General features: G+C 47.6%; 1 protein-coding gene across 3 annotated transcripts in view; it reads right to left on the bottom strand.

Annotated features, from left to right (window-relative positions):
- The window catches only part of MAPRE2 (microtubule associated protein RP/EB family member 2), a 984,616-nt gene that overhangs the window by 350,342 nt on the left and 608,590 nt on the right, over positions 1–25,684 (bottom strand). For all 3 annotated transcript variants that reach the window (XM_069621019.1, XM_069621020.1, XM_069621018.1), the window contains one exon: positions 1,879–2,006. In XM_069621019.1, the coding sequence (XP_069477120.1) occupies positions 1,879–1,999 (121 nt within the window). In that variant the 5' untranslated portion in view covers positions 2,000–2,006. The remainder of the gene's footprint in view (positions 1–1,878; positions 2,007–25,684) is intronic.

The raw sequence follows: 25,684 nt of genomic DNA, 5'->3' as shown, positions 1-25,684 counted from the left end.
TCTTTTGTACCTACAACCTCATACCAGATTCACAAAGCCTCGCACCGGGGCAAATTCTGGGCTATCAGCAGCATCTCTCAGAGGCTCACACACAAATGCAATTAATACAAACAGCAGCAAAACGCAAACGTTTTGGATTTTGTGTAGGCATGGGAAAGACACTTGCCAGGCACTGTCATAATGGTCTTACTCAGTCAGCCATAAAATGGCAGCAACTGCAAAACGGTGGGAGTACCTTAGCATATGTTGCCAGTGCCTAGCAAATGCCTATCTAATACCTACACGAAATCGAAAACAGTTGGCTTTGTCAATGCTTATTTTTAATAGGACTTGGGAGAAACAAATGCAAGGACACACATAGTGTTTATAAATTATGTGGCAGAAGGCACACTTGGTCAACACATTTTTAGTAACATGTTTACAGTTCTAATTCAGCCATTAACACTCACAAGGCTTATTTGAAATAACTCTGGCAGGCCATGTAATGCACACAGAGTGATGTTACTGCTTGATAGAGCTACCATAAAGAGATCTCAGGAGGATCTGTTTTGGGCACAAACAGCAGGTAGTCTGTGGGAATGGCTATGGGGATTAGAATGGCCCTGGGCAGTCAGTGGGTGGGCTACAACTAAACCGCACCCACAAGCTGTGTGTGTCCGACCTCACATCCCACCTCTCATCTAACTAAAAAAAAGGATGTGCTTGTCAAATCTGCTGCAGTCCTAGGCTTTATGAATCGGGTTTAAGGGAGCAAGTACAAACCTGACATGATGTCTGAAAATGGGCTTAAACTGAATGGGTGAAAGACCGAGATATTAGTGATTGGTCAGGCACCCAATAGCTGCACCTCGGACTTCTGGCCCCCATGCCTGGGACCTTGTCCCAAACCTACTACTGTAATTAAAAGCCTTGGAATCAAGATCATGACATGAGGTTCTAGAGAGGCGCAAATCTCGGGTCTGCCGGAGTGGATTTGCTAAGGTTAAGGTCCTGAAGAAGGTGCTCCCCTTCCTCCCCAATGAGGCTAGAAGTAAAATTGTCACTGCTGCCATTATGGGTGCAATCGACTACTGTAATGGCATCTATCTGGGCCAGCCAGAGGGTCAGATCCTCCAGAACGCGGAGGCCAGATTGGCTCTCAGTGCACCTAGATTATCTCACTCTCAGGACCAACTCCAGCGCCTTCATTTGCTACCCATTAGAACTCGGGTGAAGTTTAAGGTCCTCTGTACGGTCCACTGCGCTATCCACTCCACGGGTGCTAAGTTGCTTCAGTCTAAGTTATCTCTCTATCAACCAAAGAGAGATCTTCGCTCGGCTAACCAGCTTCTGCTGACTGTTCCATGGTTCCAACACTCACGTGCGGGAGGCGAGTCCTTTTCTGTGCTGGTGCCAATTTTGTGGAATGCCCTGCCCCTGCATGTCAGGAGCATCCAGCCCCTTTCTACTTTTCGTAAGCAGCTTAAAACTTGTTTGTTCTAACTTGGGACGTTCCCTCTCCTCGCTGGTGGTTTTTTACACCCTCAGCGCCCTGATGCCTTTGGGTCTGTGCCGCGCTTTATAAATTACCATACAATACAATACAATACAATTGCTCCATCTCCTGGCTTGCTGAAGTGCACATCTTTAAGAATCAGGCCCACTGAAAGGGATTTTATTTCCAAGGCCTGTTGACAATGCTCACACATTATACTATGCGTTTTACAACTAAACGCCCACGATCCCTCTTCATTCCGTTCTGTATTTGTGTTTCGTGCCTACAGCCTCGTACTGTTCTAGTTGTAAGACAGATTGCACCGAGGCTTAATGCGTACTCCTCCAAAACATTTCGGCATCATTGAAAGACACATTCAGTGCCAATGCTGAAGACGTTCTCACCTGAACAAAGCTGCTCCACCTTGGTGTAGTTTGAGCACACGATGTCATTAACCCATGCAATGATGTCATGCCTGCTCATAGTCTCCTGAGTGATGGACGTGGAGTACACGTTGACCGCCATTCCCCAACTGCAACAAGAAAACAAAGACATTCAACGATGGCTACTGGGGCATTTACATGGACACTGTATGGGCATTTTGTTACAAGACAGAAATCAAAGCGGAGGCTGGCCCTTGCACTGAAGCAGGGAAACCAATGCAGACTCAAGACTAGCCTTGGGTGACTAGGACTCAAAGGCTGGTGTCTTTACAAGCCCGCCCAGCAAAGCGCCAGTTATTCATGTTTAATTGCACAGTGTGGGGACTGACATGGCATACACAAGTCTGATTTGCTGAATTGCTTGGCCACAGTGGGGATTACATAGGAAACAAACAATTTGCATAAGTACAGGCATGCATGCTTAGGATTTAAAAGGTAAAACACTCATGTATTTAATGGGTGGACGTAGCCATTATATAACTTGTATCAGACGGAAACATGTTATACTGGTTGTATATAAAGCAGTCTTGAGTTGGGTGGTCATGTGGTTCATGAAATGTTGGCCATTCCTCCTACGATAAATATTCTGTGGTGTAGTTGGCCAGAGGTATTACGCCTCATTGCTGAATCCCCAACACCACCTTCCCCGAGAGGGGTTATTTAGGAATCACGTGCAACAAGCTAAGGCCGCACACACTCCCAAGCATTGGTGGAAATGGAAAACATTTGGAGGGGGATCCGACAAGGGTCGGGGGTGGAGGGGTGGGGGTTTGGAGGAGGAGGCGGAGTTCAAGGAGGCGGAGTTTAGAGCGGGAGGAGCGGTTACCTCCGATCAACGGAATATGAGACACAAAAGTACAATACCAAAAATACGCCGTGTTAAAAACAGCAGTTCCGAGCCACTGCACACCAGAGGCATGGGCTATGCGTGGAGGAGGCACAGTAGATACGAAGGGGGAGTTTGAAGGAGCAGTCCCTGGGACCAGAACAGACATGACTAGTGTCCCACTGTGCCAGAGTCGTCTCATGTCAATCGGGACCTGCTCACCCAGCGTTGCATTCTGGGACTTGGTGTTGCATGTATTTGAGCAAGAACACATTGACCTTGGCTCTCCATGTAAGCACTTAACGCCCAAAGAAGGACATCACAAAAAAAACCTTGCTCCACAAAGTGACTTTCAAAATGTTGCCTTATGTTTTCTCCACGTTGCACAGTGTTCGACTATGTATGCACTTGTGTACACATTTATCTATCGTTAAATTATAAGGCAACATTGTGGAAAAGTCACTCCGTGAAGCAAGATTTTTTCTGTGATGTCCTTTGGGGGTTAAATGCTTGCTTGGAGAGCCAAGGTCAATGTGTTCGTGCTCAAATAGTGCATGTCCCAGTTATCCTCAAGAGGCCCTTTGTCCTGGTCCCGTGCTGCGCCATACCTAGGGGGTAGAGCCATAACAACGCCCATGGCGCCAATGTGCTCATAACACTCATGGCCCCAATGTGCTCTATACGGCTCGCCCCCCCCCACTCCATACTCCGAGGTTTGCCAGATCCCGAGATCCAGCTTCACATCTGATGCCGGATCTCGGATCCGGCGAGTGCCGGCCCATTGGCCAGTGCTGCTCCCAGCAGAGCCCCATTTTATCTAGAAACTCCCTCCTTCACAAACTATCAGCTTCCAGATACGCAGGTCGAGGACACATTTGTATTAGGCAGGTAAGGAGGGCGGAGGAAAGGAAGGCACTGGACAAAGAAGATGCGTGAGAGAAGTGGTGTGTATGAGCAGAATGAGCATGAGAGAGTGGATGTATGGAAGAGGGATGTGGAGAGAGAGATGCAAGTTACAATCAGGTTCCAACAACATGCACATTATCCCACTAAGCTATCTTACAGGGATTCACTTATTTAGTGCTGAATTCATCATTCTAAATATGTGACTATATGAAGTTTCAGAACATGTCCTGCACGAATTGAGCACTAAATAAGTGAATCCCTGTAAGATATCTTAGTGGGATAATGTGCCCCATGCGTTTGTAAACAGGGTCCACCTTACCCGCTCGTATTTAATCGCTACACGTCCTTGCCTGTTGCTTTCTTTCTATGGGAAATGCCACAAATTCATAATCACTGCTGCATACTTGGTGTGTGAATAAGCACAGAAAATGTTTTTTTTAGATGTATTCTCTGCTGTTGGTGTTTCCCTCACTATTTTGTTACTGGCCCTAAATTTAATATTTGGAGCATTACGCGTGGGAGCAGCGGGAACTGGGTGGCTGATAGGATGAGGTACTGAAATGTGTAGCCACCGTCTCACTTTGCATGACAGCAATGCTCAAAATGACTTACCACCTAGTAGGCTTCCATGCAATGCATGTGACCCAGGCTAAACTGACCCATATTAGTTGTTAAGCACTTTCAACTGGAAAGATTGTTTTGAGTGGCAATTCTGACGTACATTGTTAAGCGAGACATTGGCCACAGACAGATGTCAGCCCATTTTTCATATGGGCATTCTTATACTCTTCTACTGCGCATTTTCCACAAATGCTGAGAGATTTGATAGAATTACATGCTATTATCAAGGCACCAACTTTAAGTGCCTCTGTAAAGCATCTTTAGAAAATGCAGTGGGTATTGCCGCAGGGAAGTTAGTGCCAGTGCAGGCTCCGCATGAATTTTCACGTAATAAATGTTCAAAGGCAGACAGCACGACATGACTGAACACACTGGGAGTTTGCTTGCAGTTGCTTGCAGTTGGCAGACATCAGGCACACCTTTGTGTGCGTTTGCCAACATTGTTTTTAAAGTTCTCTTTAATGGATTGTGGGGCATTGAAAAGGAAGCGAAAGCAAATGATTCCATATAAAGGTGGCATGGACAAGATCAGAATTGCAGCACTAATTAACTAGTATTTGAGTCCCCAATATGTGTGTGTGCATGTTCCCCTATCAAGGCTCTCGTGAATTCTTGTTGGTCACTTTCATGTCGAAAGTGCGTTTGGCAGAGCAATGCTAGCCTGTGACCTTGTTCTTCTTTAGAAGAAACAACTTGAATTTGTGTTTCATGGTGTTCCACTGGCCCTGTGCTGTTGTTAACTTAGCAGGTATCATTTGGAGTTGCTCATGTATTCCCCGACACAACAATTCCTAGATTGTGTGGCTTTTTAATGTTTCTAGGGACTGTGCTGTAGAATTCACCAGTGAAGCACCACCTGCTCTGGACACTTTGGGAGGGCATTTGACCTCCCTTGACATTGAGGGTTTAGACATTTGCACCTCTCCATATTGAAGATTTGCTAATTCACAATGGGCTCATCATTTGGTGTGAAATCTGTATGGCTTACCTTATGTCTAGTACTGAAGGGCAGCAACAGTGGGGTTGTGATTTTGTTTGTAATGGGAATCTAACCGAAATTAATGCTGTGGCCTTTTAAAATGTTTGCAGCAGCACCCCTCCACCAGTTTCCCAGAGGGTGTGCTGCACAGTGAAATTCCCAAATCGGGGCCACTTTTTTTGTTTGTCCGTGGGCCACTTTTGTTTTTATTGCCCGGACTGGTTTGTTGTCACAGTCCGGCCGGTGGACAGTAGAATAAAATGTAGGTCTCTTTGCTTTGTTCAATATGCTTCCATCCTGATAGAAAGTTGAAAATGTTCTAATAAAGGGGTTACATTTGAGAAAGAGGCACCTAGACCTCTAGCTTATATGCAAAATACTATTCACAAGCAAGTGCAGATTTTTGTTGTGTGCTGGAACACCACTATAGTAAACGGACGTCAACAGCGCACAACGATGCAGTGCACAATCTCACACGAGCACACTTCACGGGATAGAAGGTGTCTCTTCTAATTTAAGTGCGGGAGTGGGCGGAGCCTAGAATTATTCCTTATGGGAATTCAGGACGAACACATACGTCCCTAAGCAGTTAAGGGCATGGCAGCTATGTTTTTTAAGCTTATTCTGGGTCCATTGTGGGGTTTCGTCTGTGTTCACGCTGTGAGCTTGCTGGGAGAACCACTTTAGAACAAAAACTACACATCATCATAGTGGGACAGGTAAATATGCCTTACTATCACTCACTATCACTTACCCATCTCCACTTTCATCTTAAAAACATAGGGGTTTACAGATAGAGCAGTAATGTAATGTAAGCAGAATTTCACAATAATGCCTTGGTTGAGTGCTTTGTGAACCAAACCATGCTCACCACAGCTTGGTGTGAAGGAGCAGGGTGGCACAGAGATTCTCTGACTGTAAACAAATACTTTTGGATTGTATGTATGTAGGTTCCAGGTAGAGCACTAAATGCCGCCTTGAGGTCGCTTTGAAGCACCAATTTGGAAGAAGGTGGAGGGTGCATAGGGCAGTGTGAAGGTCGAAAAAAGGAGGTGGCAGGTTTGGAAGAGAAACTAGGAGGTGACAGTTAAAGATTAGAAGCCGGCAGAGAGCACAGTGGCAATGGGGCATCACCAGAGTATCTAGGCAAACAGCCCAGAAAGACCTCCAAAAGGCTCTGCAAGCAGACCCTCCCAGGCCCCCGTTCATTTACATATATCTGCAGAGACAAGACACATTTGGAGGGAAGGAGAAGTGGTGGCAGTGCCAAGAATATCCACGCTCGATTCCCTATGTACTTACGGAGACTTAGTGGGCAACGTCATCAGGGTTTCAAGGAGGTATTAGGTGACCAAGGTTGGCCATCACCTAGATCGTGATGCCCTAGCCTAGGCACCGAGTGCCCAAGAGCTGACCCTAGGCTGCTTGGGTGGACAGAGAATAGAGGACCACACATACTACTTGGATTTAAAAAGTTGCCCCGTATACATAAGAGCTTGGTGTAACCAACTGCTCAATGATAAAACAGGCCTGATGCAGGGAGATGTAAGGTGCACAGAGGCTCAGGGTACATGTAGCCGCTCTATGTGAAATGCGAGAGCGCACAACAGAACCACTTGATGTGCAAAACAGCCATACTAAATGTCAGGGCGAGGGTTGTGCATTTTAAAGTGATGTGTTGAGTCAAGCTGAGGTTAATTTATGAAACATAAAGTGCGTGCTACCGCTGAGGGGGGAAACCTGATGTCAAGCCCGTCAGTAGGCCACAAGGTCACTGCCAGAACAGTGGCGACCCATTCTCTTTCCATTAAAATTCCAATGTGCACCGAGTGATTCACTGACACTTGGTTCACTCCCACGGAGGTTGCTGGTGTTAAATCTCTAATCACAATTTTTCTGACTAGATTCTATGTTTTAAATATCGGGAAATGTTAGTGTCCTGATCTAACCTGGCCAGGCTCTCTAACGAGAATGGCCACTTGCCCCCATAGCAGTCAACACGATCTGGCATTAAATCTCAGACCCATGGGTTTCGGCATTTAATACACTGAGGTGCTCCCAGTCTGACATTCCCAGTAGAGAGAGAAACTATTTTTATTCGGCTTGCACCATTAACATATGAAATACAATAATATCAAAAACAACATCAACACATTTTACAAATCTCAACCCTATCTAGATACAAAGCATATAATATGTTTAAAAATAGAATTAAAATGGTGTCTCCAGTGTTTTCAAAGCTGCGTTCACATATTCAAAGATTAGAAATAATACTGCTGTGATTACAGCACAGAATGAATGGCATTGCCTCAGCTATAGTTCTGATAGTATACTATATAAAATACCTCCTCAGCCACTGTCTCAATCAGCACATTACAAATCAACATAAAATGGGGTAGGTCTTCAACAGTCCCGGACCCACAGGAGCAGCGCCCATTTTTGGACAGCCAAGGCATTCGTCCCCTTAGAGGTAGAATATTAAGTCTTAGAATTAAAATAATGTGTCTCTGTTCAGGAGACCCTATTTTACTTAAAGCTTTTCCATCAGCAGCTATGTTTCAGGGAACTAAGGTTCCCAATACAGCTCATGTCATGGCAGCGATCGAAATTGGGATTTGTTGACTAGGAGCAAAAAGCAGCTCCTGAGTCTCCGGCATAACTAGTTAGGTAGGAGCTACCTCTGGGGAACCAAGAGCTAGTACAGAGTGCACAGCAAATCTAACTTTGTGCAAGCTGAGAACTCTAACCTTTTGCCCATTTCATGTTATTCAATATGCTTGCAAATGTCTCTTAAGTGCGTTCTTTATCATCCTTTGTATACATTCCCAAACATACATAGTTAAAATCACATAGCTAGGTCTGTAGGGCACCACTTGTGCCAGGTGTCAAAAGTAGCTCCTTGTGGCCCTTTGTTTGAAGCTAACCAGGCTCCCCTTGGCTGTAACCAGGAGCCAAATAGCATCCGGATCCTGGCAATTTCGAACCCTGCATGGTCATATTCTAAAACCATGGCTCTCTTTTTCTAGATCTAACTAATTTATTCCTCCTTTCCTAAGCTGCATAAAATCTTCTCCCTAACTCTTGCACAGGGTGGCACACTTATTAAAACACGGATAGTTACATGTGGAAACTGAGACTCCCATTTCCCCCATAGCGTGTGTGATGTTTGAGTTTTCTAGGCTCTTAAAAGGTGCTTTCCAGCAGAATTCTAAACATTTTCGTTCCACAGGTAGCCTACTTGTTCCATCCGCAGTGCCTCATCTGGTGTGTTAGGGCCAAGGCCCAGTACACCGTTTTGTATGCAATCTAGCGACACACAATTCATATGGCCCCATTGTTCATAGAGTAGACTTTGGCCTCCATGACCTGGATGCACTTATCGAGCCGGCAGCTGCCATATTCATAATAAAACCTAGCCATGCCACCCAAACCTGCCAGTAACCTTTTTTTCCACCAAATTACAATGCAGGCTCCAGGAACAATTACTTGAGAACGAAGTCCCCGAAGAGTTACACGAGCTCACCACCTCAATGTTTACATTATTAACTGACCATATATATGTAGAGTTATTTTTTACCAAATACCACTATTTTTGATTTACAGAGATTTAGCTTCAACCCATGTGACTGAAAGTAGCTAGTTGCATATCTCAAACTGACCCCTAATCCCTAAAGGGTGAGGCCTAGTAAAATAGCATTGTCAGCATATAGGAGAGCAAATTATATCTTAATCTATTTAAAACTGGTGGAATTATCATTGCCTGCTGACAGCAGGGATTAAAATCAGAAATTATAATAAAAAGCTGTGAAGCTAAAGGGCAGCCATGCCTAACCCCCTTATTAGTGCCAAGCTCGATGGGCACCCCATGGCATACCCGGCTACGCACAGAAGCCGAAATGTTGGAATAAAGACGGGATTAGCAGCTGCAATGAGGCTACAGCAGCCCCTAGTTTGTACAGTTTACTCCTCATCATAGCCTGGTCCAGGGAGTGAAACGCCTTTGCTAGATTCGAAAATGCAGTATAGACCCGATGCTGTCTATTTGAGATGTACTTTTCGATGACTGTATTCATTTATTTATTTTTATATATTGGGTATTTATAATGCACCTATACACAATGTGTTTCAAGGTGCAACAAGACAAGGGGGTTCGGAAACAAGGAGGACAAGAACAAAAAGAACGTTCCTACTAGGCCTTGTGACATTCGGATCATGCAAGTGCAGTAGCAACAAATGGGAGGGAGAGGGGAGGACGCCGGTCAGGGCAGAAGGGCCCGGAAGATAGCGAGTGCCAGGGGAAACCAGGAGGACAGAGCCGGGGGAATGCAGAAAGTGCAGGGGAATGAAGGTCCACGAGATAAGTGCGAGGTAAAGGTCTGGAGGGGCTTTAAGGGTGCAGGCCCAGCCAGGCAAGTGCAGGGGGGGCAGAAGGGCAAGTGCAAGTTGCGTGGGGAGGGTTTCAGTGCGTGGAGGGGCTTTCAGGGAGGACCAAGTGCAGGGGTAGACGAGACGAGCAGGGCCTGGTGCCCTGTAAAAATCTGAAGGAAACCAGGCAGCCACTCAAGAGGCAGACGGGCGCATTAGCTACCAGCGATTGCCCTGGCCACCTCTTCTAACTAAAAACCAACACTGCTAGAGGAGAACCTTGATTTCCATAAACACATGGACGCCTCTGCATCCACATTAATCAGCATCTGCTTATAGTGAGACACCCAGTCTCAGGGGTGTTGCTAGGTCTGGAAAAGATCTGGGGCTTCGCTAATGTTGGGACTGTCGGGAAACAGGGCTAGCTAGCCTTTTGGTTGTAGCACCTGAGCTTCTATACAGGTCTACAACCAAATGACCCGGTGCTACAGTCCCCTCAGCCCCCCTCCCTTTAGCAACGCCTCTGCCCAGTCTGTTGCCGAGATTATACTGCAATCGACACTTTTCCTATTTTCAAGGACCTTTTACATTGTTTTCTCTAATCATCTTATCCAACAGGTCCCATTGTGACCCGAAATACTCTTTTTTCTTTTAGTAGTTTTTGTATGATTGTTTTAAGTTATGTAAATTACCAGCAGTTATGCTTTAATTTTTTCCATATCAAATAACTCATGTTTTGCTAGGTGGCACTCACCATCATATCAAGGGCATCTTGATGCTTGTTTACGTTCAATCTGGTTTCATAACTTGACCCCTTGCAGTACTCACTGGAGATTAACGCAGCTAACTCTTCAATTTTTCATAAAATGGGATTATTGCACCCGAGACTCCTGGCATAGACTGGATAACTGTACCCCATTCCATTTACGTACTTCTTCCTACCCTAAGACTATGGCTAGCTTTTCCTTGGACAATCTCATGGAGCGAAGTTGTTTAGGATGTGGTTTCCTTTGCCCATGGGTGTTGGTATTTAGTATCTCCAGCTTCCATGATAGCACAATGGGATTATGGTCACTTTCTGGTCTGCTATGCACCTCAAAATCACTCACATGTGTATAGGAAACCGCAATCAATCAGACAATAATCTATTAAGGATACTTTGGCACTTGAAGTTTGCTTTGGGAGGGTTATCTCCTAAACATCTCCCATTCAGTTCAACCAGGGAGGAATGTTGAAAACGGGAATTTAGCACGCACCCAAGTTACTCCCCCACCACCATATCCTGGTTCCTTTCTGGGATACCACAGGCTATTTCTAAAAGTTTCCTATCCCTATCTGATTCCATTTGTAGCACCAGCTTAGCATTAAAATCCTCCATAAGGATAATGCTATAATTACAGCTAGATGTAATCAATTTTGCCAGCCAGCCATTGGCTGCACAGAAGTTTGTGACATTCTCTCTTGGGTGGAAGTACACGTTAATAATAATGAGCTTGTGCTCGGCACCATCTCTTTGGGCAAGGGAGATTGCTATTGCTTGGTCAGAAATGCTCAAAATAGGGACAGGTCGCCAATGGAGAGTTTTTGGATACTAACATTGCAGTGCCTTTCTTTGGATGGCCTATGCCTTGCTGGATCTCTGCAAAGGTGAAAACCCAATATTCGTAAAAGATTGCACCAAGCTGTGAATCATCTTTTAAAAAGATCCCATCACATTTCTGTAGCCAATTTATCCACTCAGAATCAAATCACGTGTTGTTGCACACCCAAGCCACAGTCCAACTCAACAATTTCATCAAACCATTTTGCACACTCGCAGCTTCATTTACTCTCGCATCCCCATTCTTGTTAGTCCTTAAAGCTGATTTACCAGAGGTACTGGCCTAGCACATGCGTACACTGTTTCAGATGCTTGTTTAAATAAACAGTAAAGTGAAGGGCTGGACTGCTATAATTGTGCTCTAACCAGATCTATGATCAAGCGGTTTGAGTCCACTACAGCAAAGAGAGGCAATTTGTCCCCAAGTGTCCTGGTTTCTGGTGATTTCCACCACATAATCTAATGAGGTGTACCATGTGTCATGGAGATGGCATCGATCAGACCTAGCGTCTTCATAGACCTTGATTCTTTTTAGTAACAAAGCATCACAACAATTGATGATACAGATACAAAAGTACTCTTTTGTAAAGCCAAAGTGTACATTACGGACTTTACAAAAAATACAGTCAGATAAGATACGCAAACTAGGGAAGAGTTTAAATGAAATATCGTTAACTCCTTGGACTTCAGACAGGGCCTTGGCCAATGTTCTTTTATTACAAAGAACAAGTTACTTTCTTACCTGGTAACGTTCTTTCGATGGGATGGTCCGACGACGTATTCCATATCTATGACATGTAATCACCACAGCTGTGCTGCTTCGGAAACTTTTTCGGCGTCTGCGTCCTGCGTCGATGACGTCGATGCGCCGTCGTCGAGGACCTCCTCCGACGTCCGACGTCATCCGATGTGATAAGTAGGACGCACGACGCCCATAGCCTCAGTTGTAGTTTTTTCCCCCAGAACGTGTGACATAAGTCAACTGCCAGTCAGACACAAAGCCTTGCGGAACGTAAGCTGCAATCGCAAAAGAAATTCTGCAGCGGGGAAGGCCGGGCGGGAGCGATATGGAATACGTCGTCGGACCATCCCATCGAAAGAACGTTACCAGGTAAGAAAGTAACTTGTTCTTCGAGGGGATTGGGTCCTCCGACGTATTCCATATCTATGACAGACTCCCATAGCAGTACCAAAGCAAGGAGGAGGGAAAGAATTTAGAATCAAAATGTAGAATAGCCAATCAAATAGCAGAGCAAAGGACCGCCTTGCCAAAGGCCAGATCCTGTGCTCGGATGGAATCAAGGGAATAGTGACGTACAAATGTATGTACTGAAGCCCAGGTGGCTGCATCACAGATGTTACGAATAGGAACACCCCTCTGCAGGGCAGTAGACGCAGCCATACTCCTGGTAGAATGGGCCCGCAAGCCAGCCGGTGGGTCCTTACCCGCCAAACGGTAGCACTCCGAGATGGCCAAAATAATCCAGCGAGACAAAGTCTGTTTCGTCACAGCTTGCCCCAAACGCTTTCCAGCGTAACCAATAAAGAGTTGATCATCCACTCTGACCCGGGACATGCGTGAAACATAAAAGCTTAAAGCTCTCCTAGGATCAAGCCTATGGAGCCTCTCCTCTTCCTTACCAGGATGCGGAGGAGGATAGAATGCCGGAAGAACAACCTTCTGGGCCAAATGAAATTCCGTCACTACCTTCGGAAGGAACGAAGGACGAACTCTAAAGACAACCCTGTCCTTGTGAAATACAGTGAAGGGAGGCTTAACTGAAAGTGCCTGTAACTCACTCACTCTGCGAGCGGAAGTAACCGCAATTAAAAACACAGTTTTCAGAGTTAACAGCCTCAAAGGGCAAGAATGTAAAGGCTCAAACGGAGCACCCATAAGAAACTTAAGAACCAGGTTCAAATCCCAACCAGGCACCAGGAAAGGTGACGGAGGGAACACATTAGTGAGCCCTTTCAGGAACTGTGAAATCAAAGGGATTTTAAAGTAAGAACACTCTTCAGACGAGCGCTTAAAGATGGACAGCGCCGCCAGGTAACCCTTAACGGTACCCACTTGCAAGCCCCTGTGGGCCAAAGAAAGTAAAAAGGACAGAACCATGGGGATGTCACATGCAAAAGGATCCACATTCTGAACTCTGCACCAGTCGCAGAACTTACGCCAACGGCAACGGTACAGAGACTTTGTTGCCGGCCTTCGGGCCGAAAGCAACACCTCCATCACGTCCTCAGGGAGGTCCCAATCCTTATACCTCAACCTTTCAGAAGCCAAGCGTGAAGGTTGAGGGATCTGACCTCTGGATGGAGAACCTGACCCCCCTCCCGTGAGAGCAGATCGTCTCGGTAGGGAAGACGACGTGGAGGGCAGATGGATAAGTCGAGAAGGTCCGGGTACCACGTCCTCCGAGCCCACGCCGGGGCAATGAGGATCATCCGGGAACCGAACTTCCGTAACCTCCGCAGCACTTGCGGGATGACGGGGACTGGAGGAAATGCGTACAGCAGCGGGAATGACCACTCCACCACGAAAGCGTCTCCTAAGGCTCCTTCTGGAGGAAATTCCCGCGAGCAAAACCTTTCGCACTTCCGGTTGACACTGGAGGCGAAGAGATCCACTTGAGGGGTCCCCCAAAGGGCGAAGATCTCCAGGAGAATCTCCTGAGCCAACTCCCACTCGTGAGAGATCGCGCTCTGCCTGCTCAGAGCGTCCGCCGTCACGTTTTCGGCTCCGGCCAGATGAACTGCCGAGATCGAAACTTCCTGCTGGATGGCCCAGAACTCGAGCTGCATCGCCTCTCTGCACAGAGGAAGTGACCCTGCCCCCCCCTTTTTGTTGAGGTAGTGCATGGCCACTGTGTTGTCCGTCAGGATCAGGACATTCTTCCCTCGCACAGACGGCAGAAAAGCCTTCAGGGCTAGCCTGACGGCCCTCAGCTCCAACAGATTGATATGGAGTCTGGACTCCGACGGAGACCAACGACCGCTGACTGTCAGCCCGTTGGCATGAGCTCCCCATCCCGTGAGGGATGCATCCGTCACGATCGTCACCTCCGGCCAGGGAAGCCAAAATGGAGCCCCCTTCATCAAGTTGCCTTCGACGGCCCACCACAGAAGGTCCCGGGCGACCGAGGACGGCACCTGAATCGAGTCCGACATCCTGCCGGAGGACTGCGACCATTGCGTCTTGAGTGCCCACTGCAAAGATCTCATCCGCAGGCGAGCCTCTGGCACCAGAAGAATGCAGGATGCCATGAGGCCGAGCAACCTCAAGAACTCGAACGCTGGGAGTGTCTGGGCATGCTGAAACTTGTGCACCATCTGCTGAATGTGAAGAGCCCTCACCTGGGGAGGAAAACACTGCCCCAGGGAAGTGTCGAGCACTGCTCCGATGTACTGGAGCCGCTGTGTTGGCGTCAAATGGGACTTCTTTAAATTGAGGGAGAAGCCCAGCCTGTGAAGGGAGCGACAGGCGATCGATAGATGATCCAGGACTTGCTCGGGAGAGCTCCCCCTGATCAACCAATCGTCCAGATAGGGGTAGACGTGAATCCCCCCTTGCCTGAGATGCGCTGCCACCACCACCATGAGCTTGGTGAAAACCCTCGGGGCGGAGGTCAATCCGAACGGCAGGACCCGAAACTGAAAGTGCGAGTCGCCAACCGCGAACCTCAGGTACTTCTTGTGCATGGGATGGATCGGCACATGGAAGTAAGCATCCTTGAGGTCGAGTGACACCAACCAGTCCTGAAGCTGAAGGGCCTGGAGGACTTGAGAGAGAGTAACCATCTTGAACTTGTCCTTCCTGAGGAGTTTGTTCAAACCGCGCAAGTCCATGATGGGTCTCAATCCCCCGTCTTTCTTTGAAACCAAAAAATAAGGGGAATACCATCCCTTGTTCCTCTCCGCTACAGGCACCAGTTCTATGGCGCCTTTCTCCAGCAGGGCTTGAATTTCCTGCGCAAGGAGCGAATCCGGACTCTGCAAAGAGAGGTTCCCCGGTGGATTGTCGCGAGGCCTGTGCCGAAAAGGAAGACAGTAGCCGTGGGTTATGATCTCCAGAACCCACACATCTGAAGTAATGGCTTGCCACTCTACAAGATGCTGCGCCAGCCTTCCCCCAACCGGCGAACCATGGGACATGGCCTCACGACTGAGTGGGAGCGGCTGCGGCGTTACCTGAGGGCAAAGAGGCAACTGCCCGAGCGGCCTTGGCACCACGGGTACCCTGTCGTCCACCTCTGGTACCCCTGCGTTGGCCTCTTTGACTGCCAGCTCCTCTCGCTTTACTGAAGGATGAGTAATAGCGAAAGGAACCACCCCTCCACTGCTGTCCCCTAGGACGAAAAGGCGGAGGTTGGCGAACTGCAGCGCCCAACGACTTCGCTGCAGCCTTTGAGGTCTGCAACCTCTCAAGGCTCTCGTCAGCCTTGCTGCAAAAAAGGTGTTCACCATCAAAGGGCATGTTGAGGAGCCGGGACTGCACATCAGGAGCAAACCCCGACTTCCGCAACCACGCAAACCTGCGCATCACGGTGCTCGCCGCCATGGACCTACTGACGCATTCAGCCAAGTCCAGACCCGACTGAACGGACTCACACATGGCATCCTTACCATCCTGGACCATAGCAAGGAAACCATCCCGTTCATCCCCTTCGGGAATATGTTCAGCCGCTAACGCAACACAGTTCCACAGAGTGTGCGTGAAACGTGACAAGGCACAAATGGAGTTGGCCGCCTGAAGCGCCATACCACCAGAAGAAAACACTTTCTTCGCCCAGACATCAAAACGTTTGTCGTCCCTATCAGGAGGGATGGTAGGGTACAACGCCTGCTTTGCCGGGGCCGTGGCCGCCTGCACCACCAAACTTTCCGGAGTGGGGTGCCTGGTCAAGTAGCAGGGGTCGCTACTGGCTGGACGGTATTTACGCGACAAGGATCTGCCCACCGCCGGGAGACTCTCCGGAGCAGTCCAAGCCGCCGCCACCCTTCTCTGTAAAGCCATATGGAACGGCAGTACCGGGTCAGTTGGAGGACCAACATCAAGGATGTCCGTCAGATCATCCTGCACAAACTCCCCTGGGGGAGCAGACCATCCCAGATACTCAGACACGGCGCCGGTACGAGGAATCGGCATGGGAGCCAGGCTCAGGCCTACAAAATTCCACCTCCGGAGAGGTGTCCAGTCCACTGGCATCATGCAGTGACTGCCTCAATTCGTCAAACTGACTATGGCCCGAGACAATTTCATCTGGCACCTGACTAGGAACCAGGCCATCAGAATCCTCATCCGCCTCCGAAATATATTCCAGGTGGCGAAAAGGCACCCGAGAGTGCTTGCTCTTAACCAGAGCCTTCCTAGGGGGTATACCCGTGACACGGGGCACCTCCGACACGAAAGGCGTCGATGGCGTCGAGCGAATCGGCGCCGACGCCGAGAAAACCGGCAACGGCACCGAGAGGATCGGCGTCGACGTCGAGGAAATCGGCGTTGACGTCAGATGCAGCGCCTCCAGTATCGGCGGCGTCGACACAGCCCTCGAAGCCGGAGCCCCGAGCGTGTCCCTCGACGACCTGATCGTCGACGGCTTCGACGACGTCCTCGAAGCCAGAGCCTCGAGAAAGCCTGTCGACGCCCTCGACGCCTCAGACGTCGATGTCTTCCTCGAAGACTTCACAGGAGCACACGGTCTCGAACGCGTCGAGGACCGGGACCTGGAACGGGTACGGCGAGAACGAGCCTCCTTGTCCGAACGGGACCGCTCCCGTGACTCGTGCCGACCACTCTTGCGAGCGGCGTCTCTCGACCTCACACAGCCGATCCCACTCGGGGGCGCGGACGGCTGAGTACCCTGCGACTCAAGAATCGCCAACATTTTCTTCCCGAAGGAAGCCCATTCCTCCGGCGTCGCACGGCTGGTGGGGTAACCGACTGGCCGTGCAGAATCCTCGGAAGTGGACCTGGAAGGCGACCGGTGACGGCGCTTCCGAGAATGCCTCGAAGAGGCTGAGGAGTGGCGAGACCCACTCCTAGAAGAAGACCGACGAGACTTCCGACGATGACGCGGAGAGTCACCCCTCGAATCATCCGTCGAAAGCCCCGCCGACTTCGACTTCCGGGGCTTGGACACCCGACCTACCGACAACTTCTTCTTACGTTCGCGTAAGGCTTTGGACGTGAGCGACTGGCAGTCGATACAATCATCCGTGTCGTGGGCCTCCCCGAGGCACCAGAGGCAGGCGTTGTGCGAGTCAGTCACCGACATCTTGGACCCACACTCCCCGCACTTCTTAAAGCCCGGACGCGGGGTTGAAGACGAAGTGGAAGACATCGCCGAAGGAAATTCACAAACGAACAGGTTCGAAGAACCAGAAAGAACAGAACTCCAAAGAGTCGAGGCTTAGAACCGAGAAACACGAAGCAACACGTTCGCGGAAAAAACGGAACTGAGGCTATGGGCGTCGTGCGTCCTACTTATCACATCGGATGACGTCGGAGGAGGTCCTCGACGACGGCGCATCGACGTCATCGACGCAGGACGCAGACGCCGAAAAAGTTTCCGAAGCAGCACAGCTGTGGTGATTACATGTCATAGATTTGGAATACGTCGGAGGACCCAATCCCCTCGAATGTGTATTACCATGGGTAAGACCCTTGAAACAGCAGATCAGATAAGGTTCTCTCCTACCCACTAAAGGTGCCACACAGCGCTCTTCTTTCTTTTCACCACTTTTAACCAATGGCCAATGGTTCCCTGTACATCCATCCCTAATGTTGGACCGGGGGCTGTTGATATGGACTGCATCTCGGTTCTGCCTCTTCGATAAGAACTTGACATATTTTGCACTAGAGTAGTAGGACCATCTGTGTGGAGATACTGCGCCCAGCATGGGTAGAAACTCAGTATCTGAGCACATGGCCCTGCAGCTGAGGTCCCTGGCTCACCTGTACTCCCACCTTGACTCCCAGGCGCTGCCATAGCCTCTTTTTTCGCAGACTTTACTAAGGCTTGTTCAATAGTTATAGGCTTACTACTAGGCCCTGCAGCCTCGTGGGACAAATCATTCTGTTTCACACAGCTGTCGCGGCCCAGCATATTTGCCAGGGTGCTTATAATATCCTGGCAGTTCTCCATCTTTGCAGCATTGCACAATCTTATATGTCTCGCAAAAGTTTAAACATATCTCTTATTTCCAGAAAAGAAACGGACAATTTAAATGAATGGAAAAGTACATAAAATGGTCTGTTGCGCCAAATGGTTTATCAGCAAATTTTGTTTCAATTATAGAAGTCGCCCAATTTTGCAGATGTGCAGGATGGGGGGATGCCATGGAAACCGGGGAACAAGACCAACCTGACAAGAATAAGTATAGTCGAGAACAGGAGCCAAGTGCCGGGATGAACCCCGCATTTCATTATCATTAATGGATGTGTTTCTGAAATTATCCTTAATGATTCTAGGAATAGTTGGAATAGCCGTAAAGGATCCCATTTGACTTTGCCTAATGCCATCTGGAATTACACTTTATTCTGGGTGGTATACTTCCTCAATCTTGGCGATCAGACACAAAGCCAAGCGTTGAAACATTCATCACAGATACATCAAATTCCGCCTCCGTTGGGAGCCTGTCCTGCCTTTTTTGCTGGAGACACTTTTCTTCATAAAGGCACTCGATGGAGCGTTCTAGGGCCTCGAGAATACATCTATCCAAAGGCCCAACAGGGACACCCTGGCCCGCGTAGATACTATCTGACTCGGGGCCCAGGGCTGGATTTGGTAAGATTATAGAGACACCTGGGCTGATCACCCGGCTGAAGTTGGCTGCATCCCTCAGAGATGAATTTACTTGAGTATTCAAAACAGCCACAGGCACAGTATCCAGAAGACCATATCTCGACAGTGACAAAGGGCATTTCGCCATTTCGAGCACGGTCAGTTCCCAGTAAGCTTCAGAAAGCTACTAGTGGGACATTCCCAGTATGATTTCAAGATTCCAAATAAGCTCACGGTTTCATCCCAAGTCAGCTTCCAGTTTGACGTTCCCAGTAAGCTCCCAGTATAATGCGTCCAGTATGTTTATCACATTCCAAATAGGCATCCAGTTTTACATTCCAAGTCAGCTAGTAGGTTGACATTCCAAGTAACCTTCCTGTTTGACACTCCCAGCATGCTCCATGTTTGACATTCCCAGTAATCACTCGAGTTTGCATTTCTAGTATGCTCGAAATTTCCAGCAGGCTCCCAGTAAGCTTAGCATTTTTGACTGATCTCTTTGTTTAAAATTCAAGTAAGCTTGACATTCCCATTAAGTTCCTACTTTCGCATTCCCAGTAATTTCAACATTCCCAGTATGCTCCTAATGTGACAATCCCAATAAGTTCAAGATTCCCAGTATGGTCCTAGTTCCACAATGCCAATAAGCTTGACATTGCCAGTGAATGCCTAATGTGACATTTACAGTCACGTTTCATATTTCCGGCAAGCCCGCTGTTTGACCATACCAGTAAGCTCTTAGTTGGACAGTTCCAGTGTGGTGCACTGAAAACTGGTGCACTGAAAAATCCAGAATAAAACCCAAATACCATTCTTGATTTGGAGAAAATTCAGCCTATGGCAGCTTGTGGCGCTAAACCCAGTCCGTTGTGTTGTGTTAATATGTTGATTAGTGCGTACCAAATACCATGGCGAGCAAGCGACCCTTGCAGAAGCCCCGCTTCGGCGGGTCAAACGGAAATGACGCAAGTCCCTATGCTCCAGAGACCGCAGTGGAAACAAGCCGATGAGGCTCCGGCCCAACACACTGAGGCAAGGCTTTACAAATACTCGGGAGATGATGAGTATCTAGGATCCCATAAGGCGACAACAGATTTGCTCCTGGTGCCTTTAAAAGCGAGCACATTTTACTGGTCGCTTTTCTTGAATGGCCCGAAAAGAGAGAAGGGAGAAAAAAACAAGCAGGAACGGCATTTACAACTAGGCCTCTGCCATCTGTTCATCCTCTAATTAGAGATGCGAAAAAGAGCACAGCTCATAACAAAAGCACATAAATGTATGAAACTTGTAAACGTTGATTAAAATGTTTATTTGCTCTGAGCGTTCTCTGTATTCTTTTGCAGATGCACAGACAAGGACTCGCGCGTCTGGGAACAGGAGATATGACACAGCGCTGCTGGGTGGGAAGGAGCGCATTGTGGTGCATTATGGTTAGGTGTTGAATGACATCACTATAATCAGTGGCACATGTCTTGAATTTAAGTGAACCATATCTTAACAAACATAAAATGTGTATATCAGATGCAGTCACACATAAGGCTAACTATAGTCTCCCACCTTGCCCCTTATAACATATGGACAGGTGGTGGCCACTTGGATGCACACAAAGGCATTCCGTGACACACTGTTCGGTGCAGCCTACACTACTGGATACGCATTGCCACACAGCAGGAGATTGCACACAGGGTGCAGCTGGTGCGTGAACCTTTTACAGCATAAATAACACAGACTTGGACCCACAATACATACTGTAGCAAAGACTAGCCAACCGACATATATTGCAAGTCATGATAAAACAGAGACTTGACTCTTCTGGGCCAGCGTTGTCCACACATGCAGGCGCATAATGCTTCAACCAGGGAACTCGGGAGAGCAGACCAAGTCAGTTTGGACTCCCCTGTCCCTGTCCATCAGCCACAAAACTCAAAAACCGCCTCACACATCATAGCATGGAACTCTGAAGAGTAAGAACTGTGAGTTCTATATCGCTGCTGACCTAGGAGGGAAGTTTGTGTCATGGTGTTGTTCCCCAGGATGCAAACGGCGCAGTCTTGCATTAAACTCCAACAGAGTCTTCCTTAATTCCAAATCTCTCTCCTGCCTCCAACTAACCGCCTCACCTATCCATCTCCCAGCGCCTTCACACTTCACACTCAAGGTAACTTTATGTCTAGTAATACCATATGCATTTCAGGGAGCAACCAAAGCACACATATTTAGCGCGATCACACACACAAACACACGCACACACACACAACACACACAAAATCCAAGTGTTCTCACTGTATATAGATCCTATGATTTTCCCTCTAGATGAAACACACATACAAGTTTCTCAACAACACAAACCACACAGAACCCTTCCAGCAATTAGGACTGAGGTGCTTCCGCCCTACTTTCATCACCACAACAGGTGTTAGATCTGCCTCATTCTCTACCTCAGTTACATCCCAAACCCTCCTCATTTCTCCCAGCACCACATGCAATGAAGCCATCAAAATGGCAGAGGCACGCTATACAAAGGTACTGTACATTATTTATTTATTTGTCATTTGTAGAGCCTGCCAAACCCGTAGGTATCTGGGTGCTGGACAGGTTAGTAATAAACAGGTGCACAGTAATTGGCAGAAATAATACAGTTATACATAGTTACAAGTTTGCAGTATGTACTGTACAGTATTTGCAAAATCTACAATATGTCTAAGGCAGCGTATAAGGCAGTGTGCTAGGAGTGTAGGAGAGATGGTTGGGGGCGCCTGAGACGTTGTTACTGATTAAGTGCTAGTAGCCAGGGTTTGAGCTTTCTAAGGAAGGAAACGTGGGAAGGGTCAGCTCAGATGGCTAGTGGGAGGGTGTTACATTCTTTTCTACTACCGGGAAACTTTGGCCCCCAGCTTTAGTTCTCTGGAATTTTGGCACTGTGAGGAGATGGGCAGTCGGTGCGCGTGTAGGTTTAGTGGTTTGAGAAAATGTAAGTATATTGGAAAGGTATTTTGATGCAGTATTGGCCAGACATTTGTGGGTGATCGACATCTGATTCTGTCCTGGACATGTAGCCAGCATGCTTTGCGTCTTGTTTGGGATATGTGCTCTCTTTTGGGGATATTTAGGGCAGCTCGTAAGGCATTGTTTTGTGTGACCTGAAGTTTGTTATTGTTACTTATAGAGGCACCGGCGAGGAGAACGTTGCAATAGTCCGGTTTGGATAGAAAGAGGGTTCTGGCTAGGGTCATGCAGCTGCCGGATGAGAGATAGGGTCTGCATGCTTTGATTACATTCCATTGTGATACGGACGTACTCGCATAACGTCATAGCTCAAGCAGTCTCCATGCTACTTGTGGTAGCCAGTATCAATTAGGTCCTTGATACCCAACTCCCAAAGTGTGAGAGACATAGTTTTCATGCTGTTTACTTAGCACTCCTGACAGCAGGTATTAGGCTACTAGTCTTGTGGATGCAACTGTCTGAATCGTGCAACAATGCATTTAAATCATAATTAATTGCTTTTTTTGGCTCGTGGGGGTAACGATCGAGGGCTGAGAAGTGGTTCATTGATCAGCGTGCCAAATAGGCAAGACAATTCCTCCAGCATCTGTTTGACTGACACCTCCAAATCCTTGTCTGAGAACGTCACTTCCTTTTACCGTCCAGCCATGGTCTTCTGTGAACTTTTCACGTCTATGCCAACAGCCCATTACATTCACAATTGTGTGAATGGAATTGAAAACCAGCTTTGATTCCATCCTTGATGGTAATACCAATGGTGCTGTTTGCACGAGTGGCAACTGCAAAGCACCATCATCAGGAAGAGAGTTTTGACAGCATTCTGCTTCTCCTTTTCACCAGGACTGTGTATACATATGCAGTAAATACCTCTGGATTCAATGTCAGCATGTGTGAAGGCAAACATTGTAATTTCTTATGTTTTTACCAGCATACTGTAAATGGGCCTTTGGTGCCTTCAGTTACTGACAAGTCATGTCTTTTGAACAGATGTACAGAAGTGAACAAATATGGTGAAGAAATAAGTGCCAAATAAATACATTAGACTATATGAACAGCAATAGAAGAGGTCAACAAGTCATGTAGCAAAAGAAATAAGACTCGGTTGGGACAGTGATGAGGTAGCTCATCATTTGGTAACTATATAGTTTCAATAGAGCATGCAAAAGTAAATCTTGAAAGAGGATCAGTGCAGGAATTCGGCAACTGTGTAGTCTCCTCCACACAACTCAACTCTCAAATAATTGCAACATTGCTTGTGGGGCTGAGGTCTTGGCATGTCTTGGGAAACCAAAGAAGATAAGAGGAAAGGATGGGGAAGGTTCCAAGAGCATAACGTGTTGTCTGCCGTGCTTGCCCCAAGGTATAGCGTGTGATTTAGGTTAGCACGCATGAACTGCTGAAATGCTGCAAATACATTGCTGCACAGGGACAACCAATCTGAATGTTAATGGGAATGTGTCAAGGGGTAGAGGGATGTGGCTGCTGAGCAGTAAGGTCAGGAATTAAATGTGGGCAACTCAAGAAAAGAGAGGACCATTAGTGGGGGTGATGTATGATAAAACATGCAGTGAACATGTGGCAACCCCTTGCTGTCCAGCAGTTAATCAGAATATAGTCACCCCCACCCTGGTCACCTTCGGTGAGCTGATGCTACACCCCTTTGTGAGAATAGAACACCCTGTTGCTGACCTTTTTTTTTAACAAAAGGACAAAGCTAAACACCACATATTGAATGGTGAAAAACGGCTGGAGTTCCCAGATAAATCCCAAAAGAGGCTATCCTCTGCTCAAGTGTTCCTACCTTGCACAATGTAGAGGAGCAGTTACATGCCTCTGCAGGAAATCCCGTCCCCCTACCTCCTATATGTTGGAAGCTTGAGATCGTGCCATGCTTAACACCAGCTGTTGCGACCATACCACAGCAAATATTTTGAAAGAAGGTATCCTCTGAGAAAACCCTATCAAATGTATCCCCGAAGAGAAGACAAACTGAGGGAGGAACTCCCTGAAGCAATGTGAAAAGGAGCAAAAAGAGGAGCTGGTGACTTCATGAAAGATGAGCGTGACGCCCTGAGGATACTGGCTGAAGAGAATGCATGGATCTTACGGAAACTGATGACAAAGTTAAGAATTGAGTAATCTTTCATATGCGCAAAGAAGATTGCACATGTGCAAAGCACTGCAGAAAATGCAAGCCGTTCAATAACTGGACAGACGCTGAAACGCAAGTAGATTAAGTCATCCTAGAAGCTGGCTATATGTAGTGAATAGACCGCAGGTGAAGCCACCATTGTATAGAAACTGGACATTGTGGGCCTCATTACACGGTATGCGGTAACCATGGCGCTATTAGCGCCATGGTTGCCGCCGGCATTTTACCGTGTCCGCCTTGGTGGATGGCGGAATTACCGCCCTACTCCAAGGTGAGCGGGGGCGGTAATTCCCCATTCACCAAGGCACTTCCCCATTCCCATTTTTGCTCCCATAGGGCTCAATGGGAATGGGGAAGGAGCTAATTACGGTACCGCAAATTGCGGTACCGTAATTAGCACCAAGGTCCCTTTGCGGGCCCGTTCCTTAATGGCTGGTAAAACCAGCAGTTGAGGTCAGGTCCCACAAAGGGACCTCGTAATAAGACGGTAAGGGTTTACCGGTACCGGTGCCCTTACCGGTACCGGTAAACCCTTACCGCATTCCGTGTAATGAGGCCCTGTGTCATGAATATTCGTAAGCCTGGACACATGCAGAGAAAAGGCGAGAACTGTGTTGCAGCAAAAAAAAGTTGAGATTGTGGAAACGAATGGCGAGGCCATCTGGCCTGGAATCAAAGCTGAAGCACCCAAGACCGGTGATCTATTCTTGAAGGTAGTGAACATGTGAAGCTGATCATCCTTTGTTAAGGTGCAAAGAAAGAACATCAAGTATGTCAAGTTTTATTCATTTAAGACATTTAAATGCTGCAAAATAGACCAGATCATGGCCTCCCGTCACATGAGCCAAGGATGGAAATAGAGTTGTGTGTGGAGTCCTAGAACAACGATAGTGAAAGCCTGTACTCCCATATATTCCCACAGACAAGGATACTTTGCAAGGCCAAGTTCAAAGATAATCTGCATGGCGGAAGGCATGGGTGATGAGAGATGTTGGGCTAATTGGGTGGAGAGGTAAAGTCAAGTCCACTTCCTGGCACCTGGGTCTGAGCTTACATGCTGCCAAGTGAACCGAATGTTCCAGACATGGTACAAGCGTGCCAACCCATTATAGAGGGCCTTATAACGAAGGGCCTTATATTTTGAAGACCAATTATATAATGTGTACTTAACAGTGTTGAAGTTGACATGTTTTAGAGGTAGGCATAAATTGTCCACCTGATAGTAGACAGACAATCACACCCTGTATAGAAAGTATACTTGTATTTTCTGCTTGAACGTATCACAATCCCTTGTAGGTTTTTCTTATTTGGCACATAGTATGACGTCACGTCTTATGTATTTTGTGCATACAGGGATGTTTTTATGAGAAATGCACTGCGAGCTCGAGCGAACGTCCGTTGATGTCCATTGTAACTCCCTGTTTAAGATAATTGTTAATAAAATAGCACCTTTGCCATCTACCTGAGTTGGTTCGATTATTTGGTGTCAGACTTGTTCTGCATCTCCTCCCATTGCATGAAT

Source organism: Ambystoma mexicanum, chromosome 5q (genome assembly GCF_040938575.1).
Source record: "Ambystoma mexicanum isolate Mex_15411 chromosome 5q, UKY_AmexF1_1, whole genome shotgun sequence".
NCBI lineage: Eukaryota > Metazoa > Chordata > Amphibia > Caudata > Ambystomatidae > Ambystoma > Ambystoma mexicanum.
Note: the sequence above shows the minus strand (reverse complement) of the source record. Positions and strands in the feature narration are given on the sequence as shown.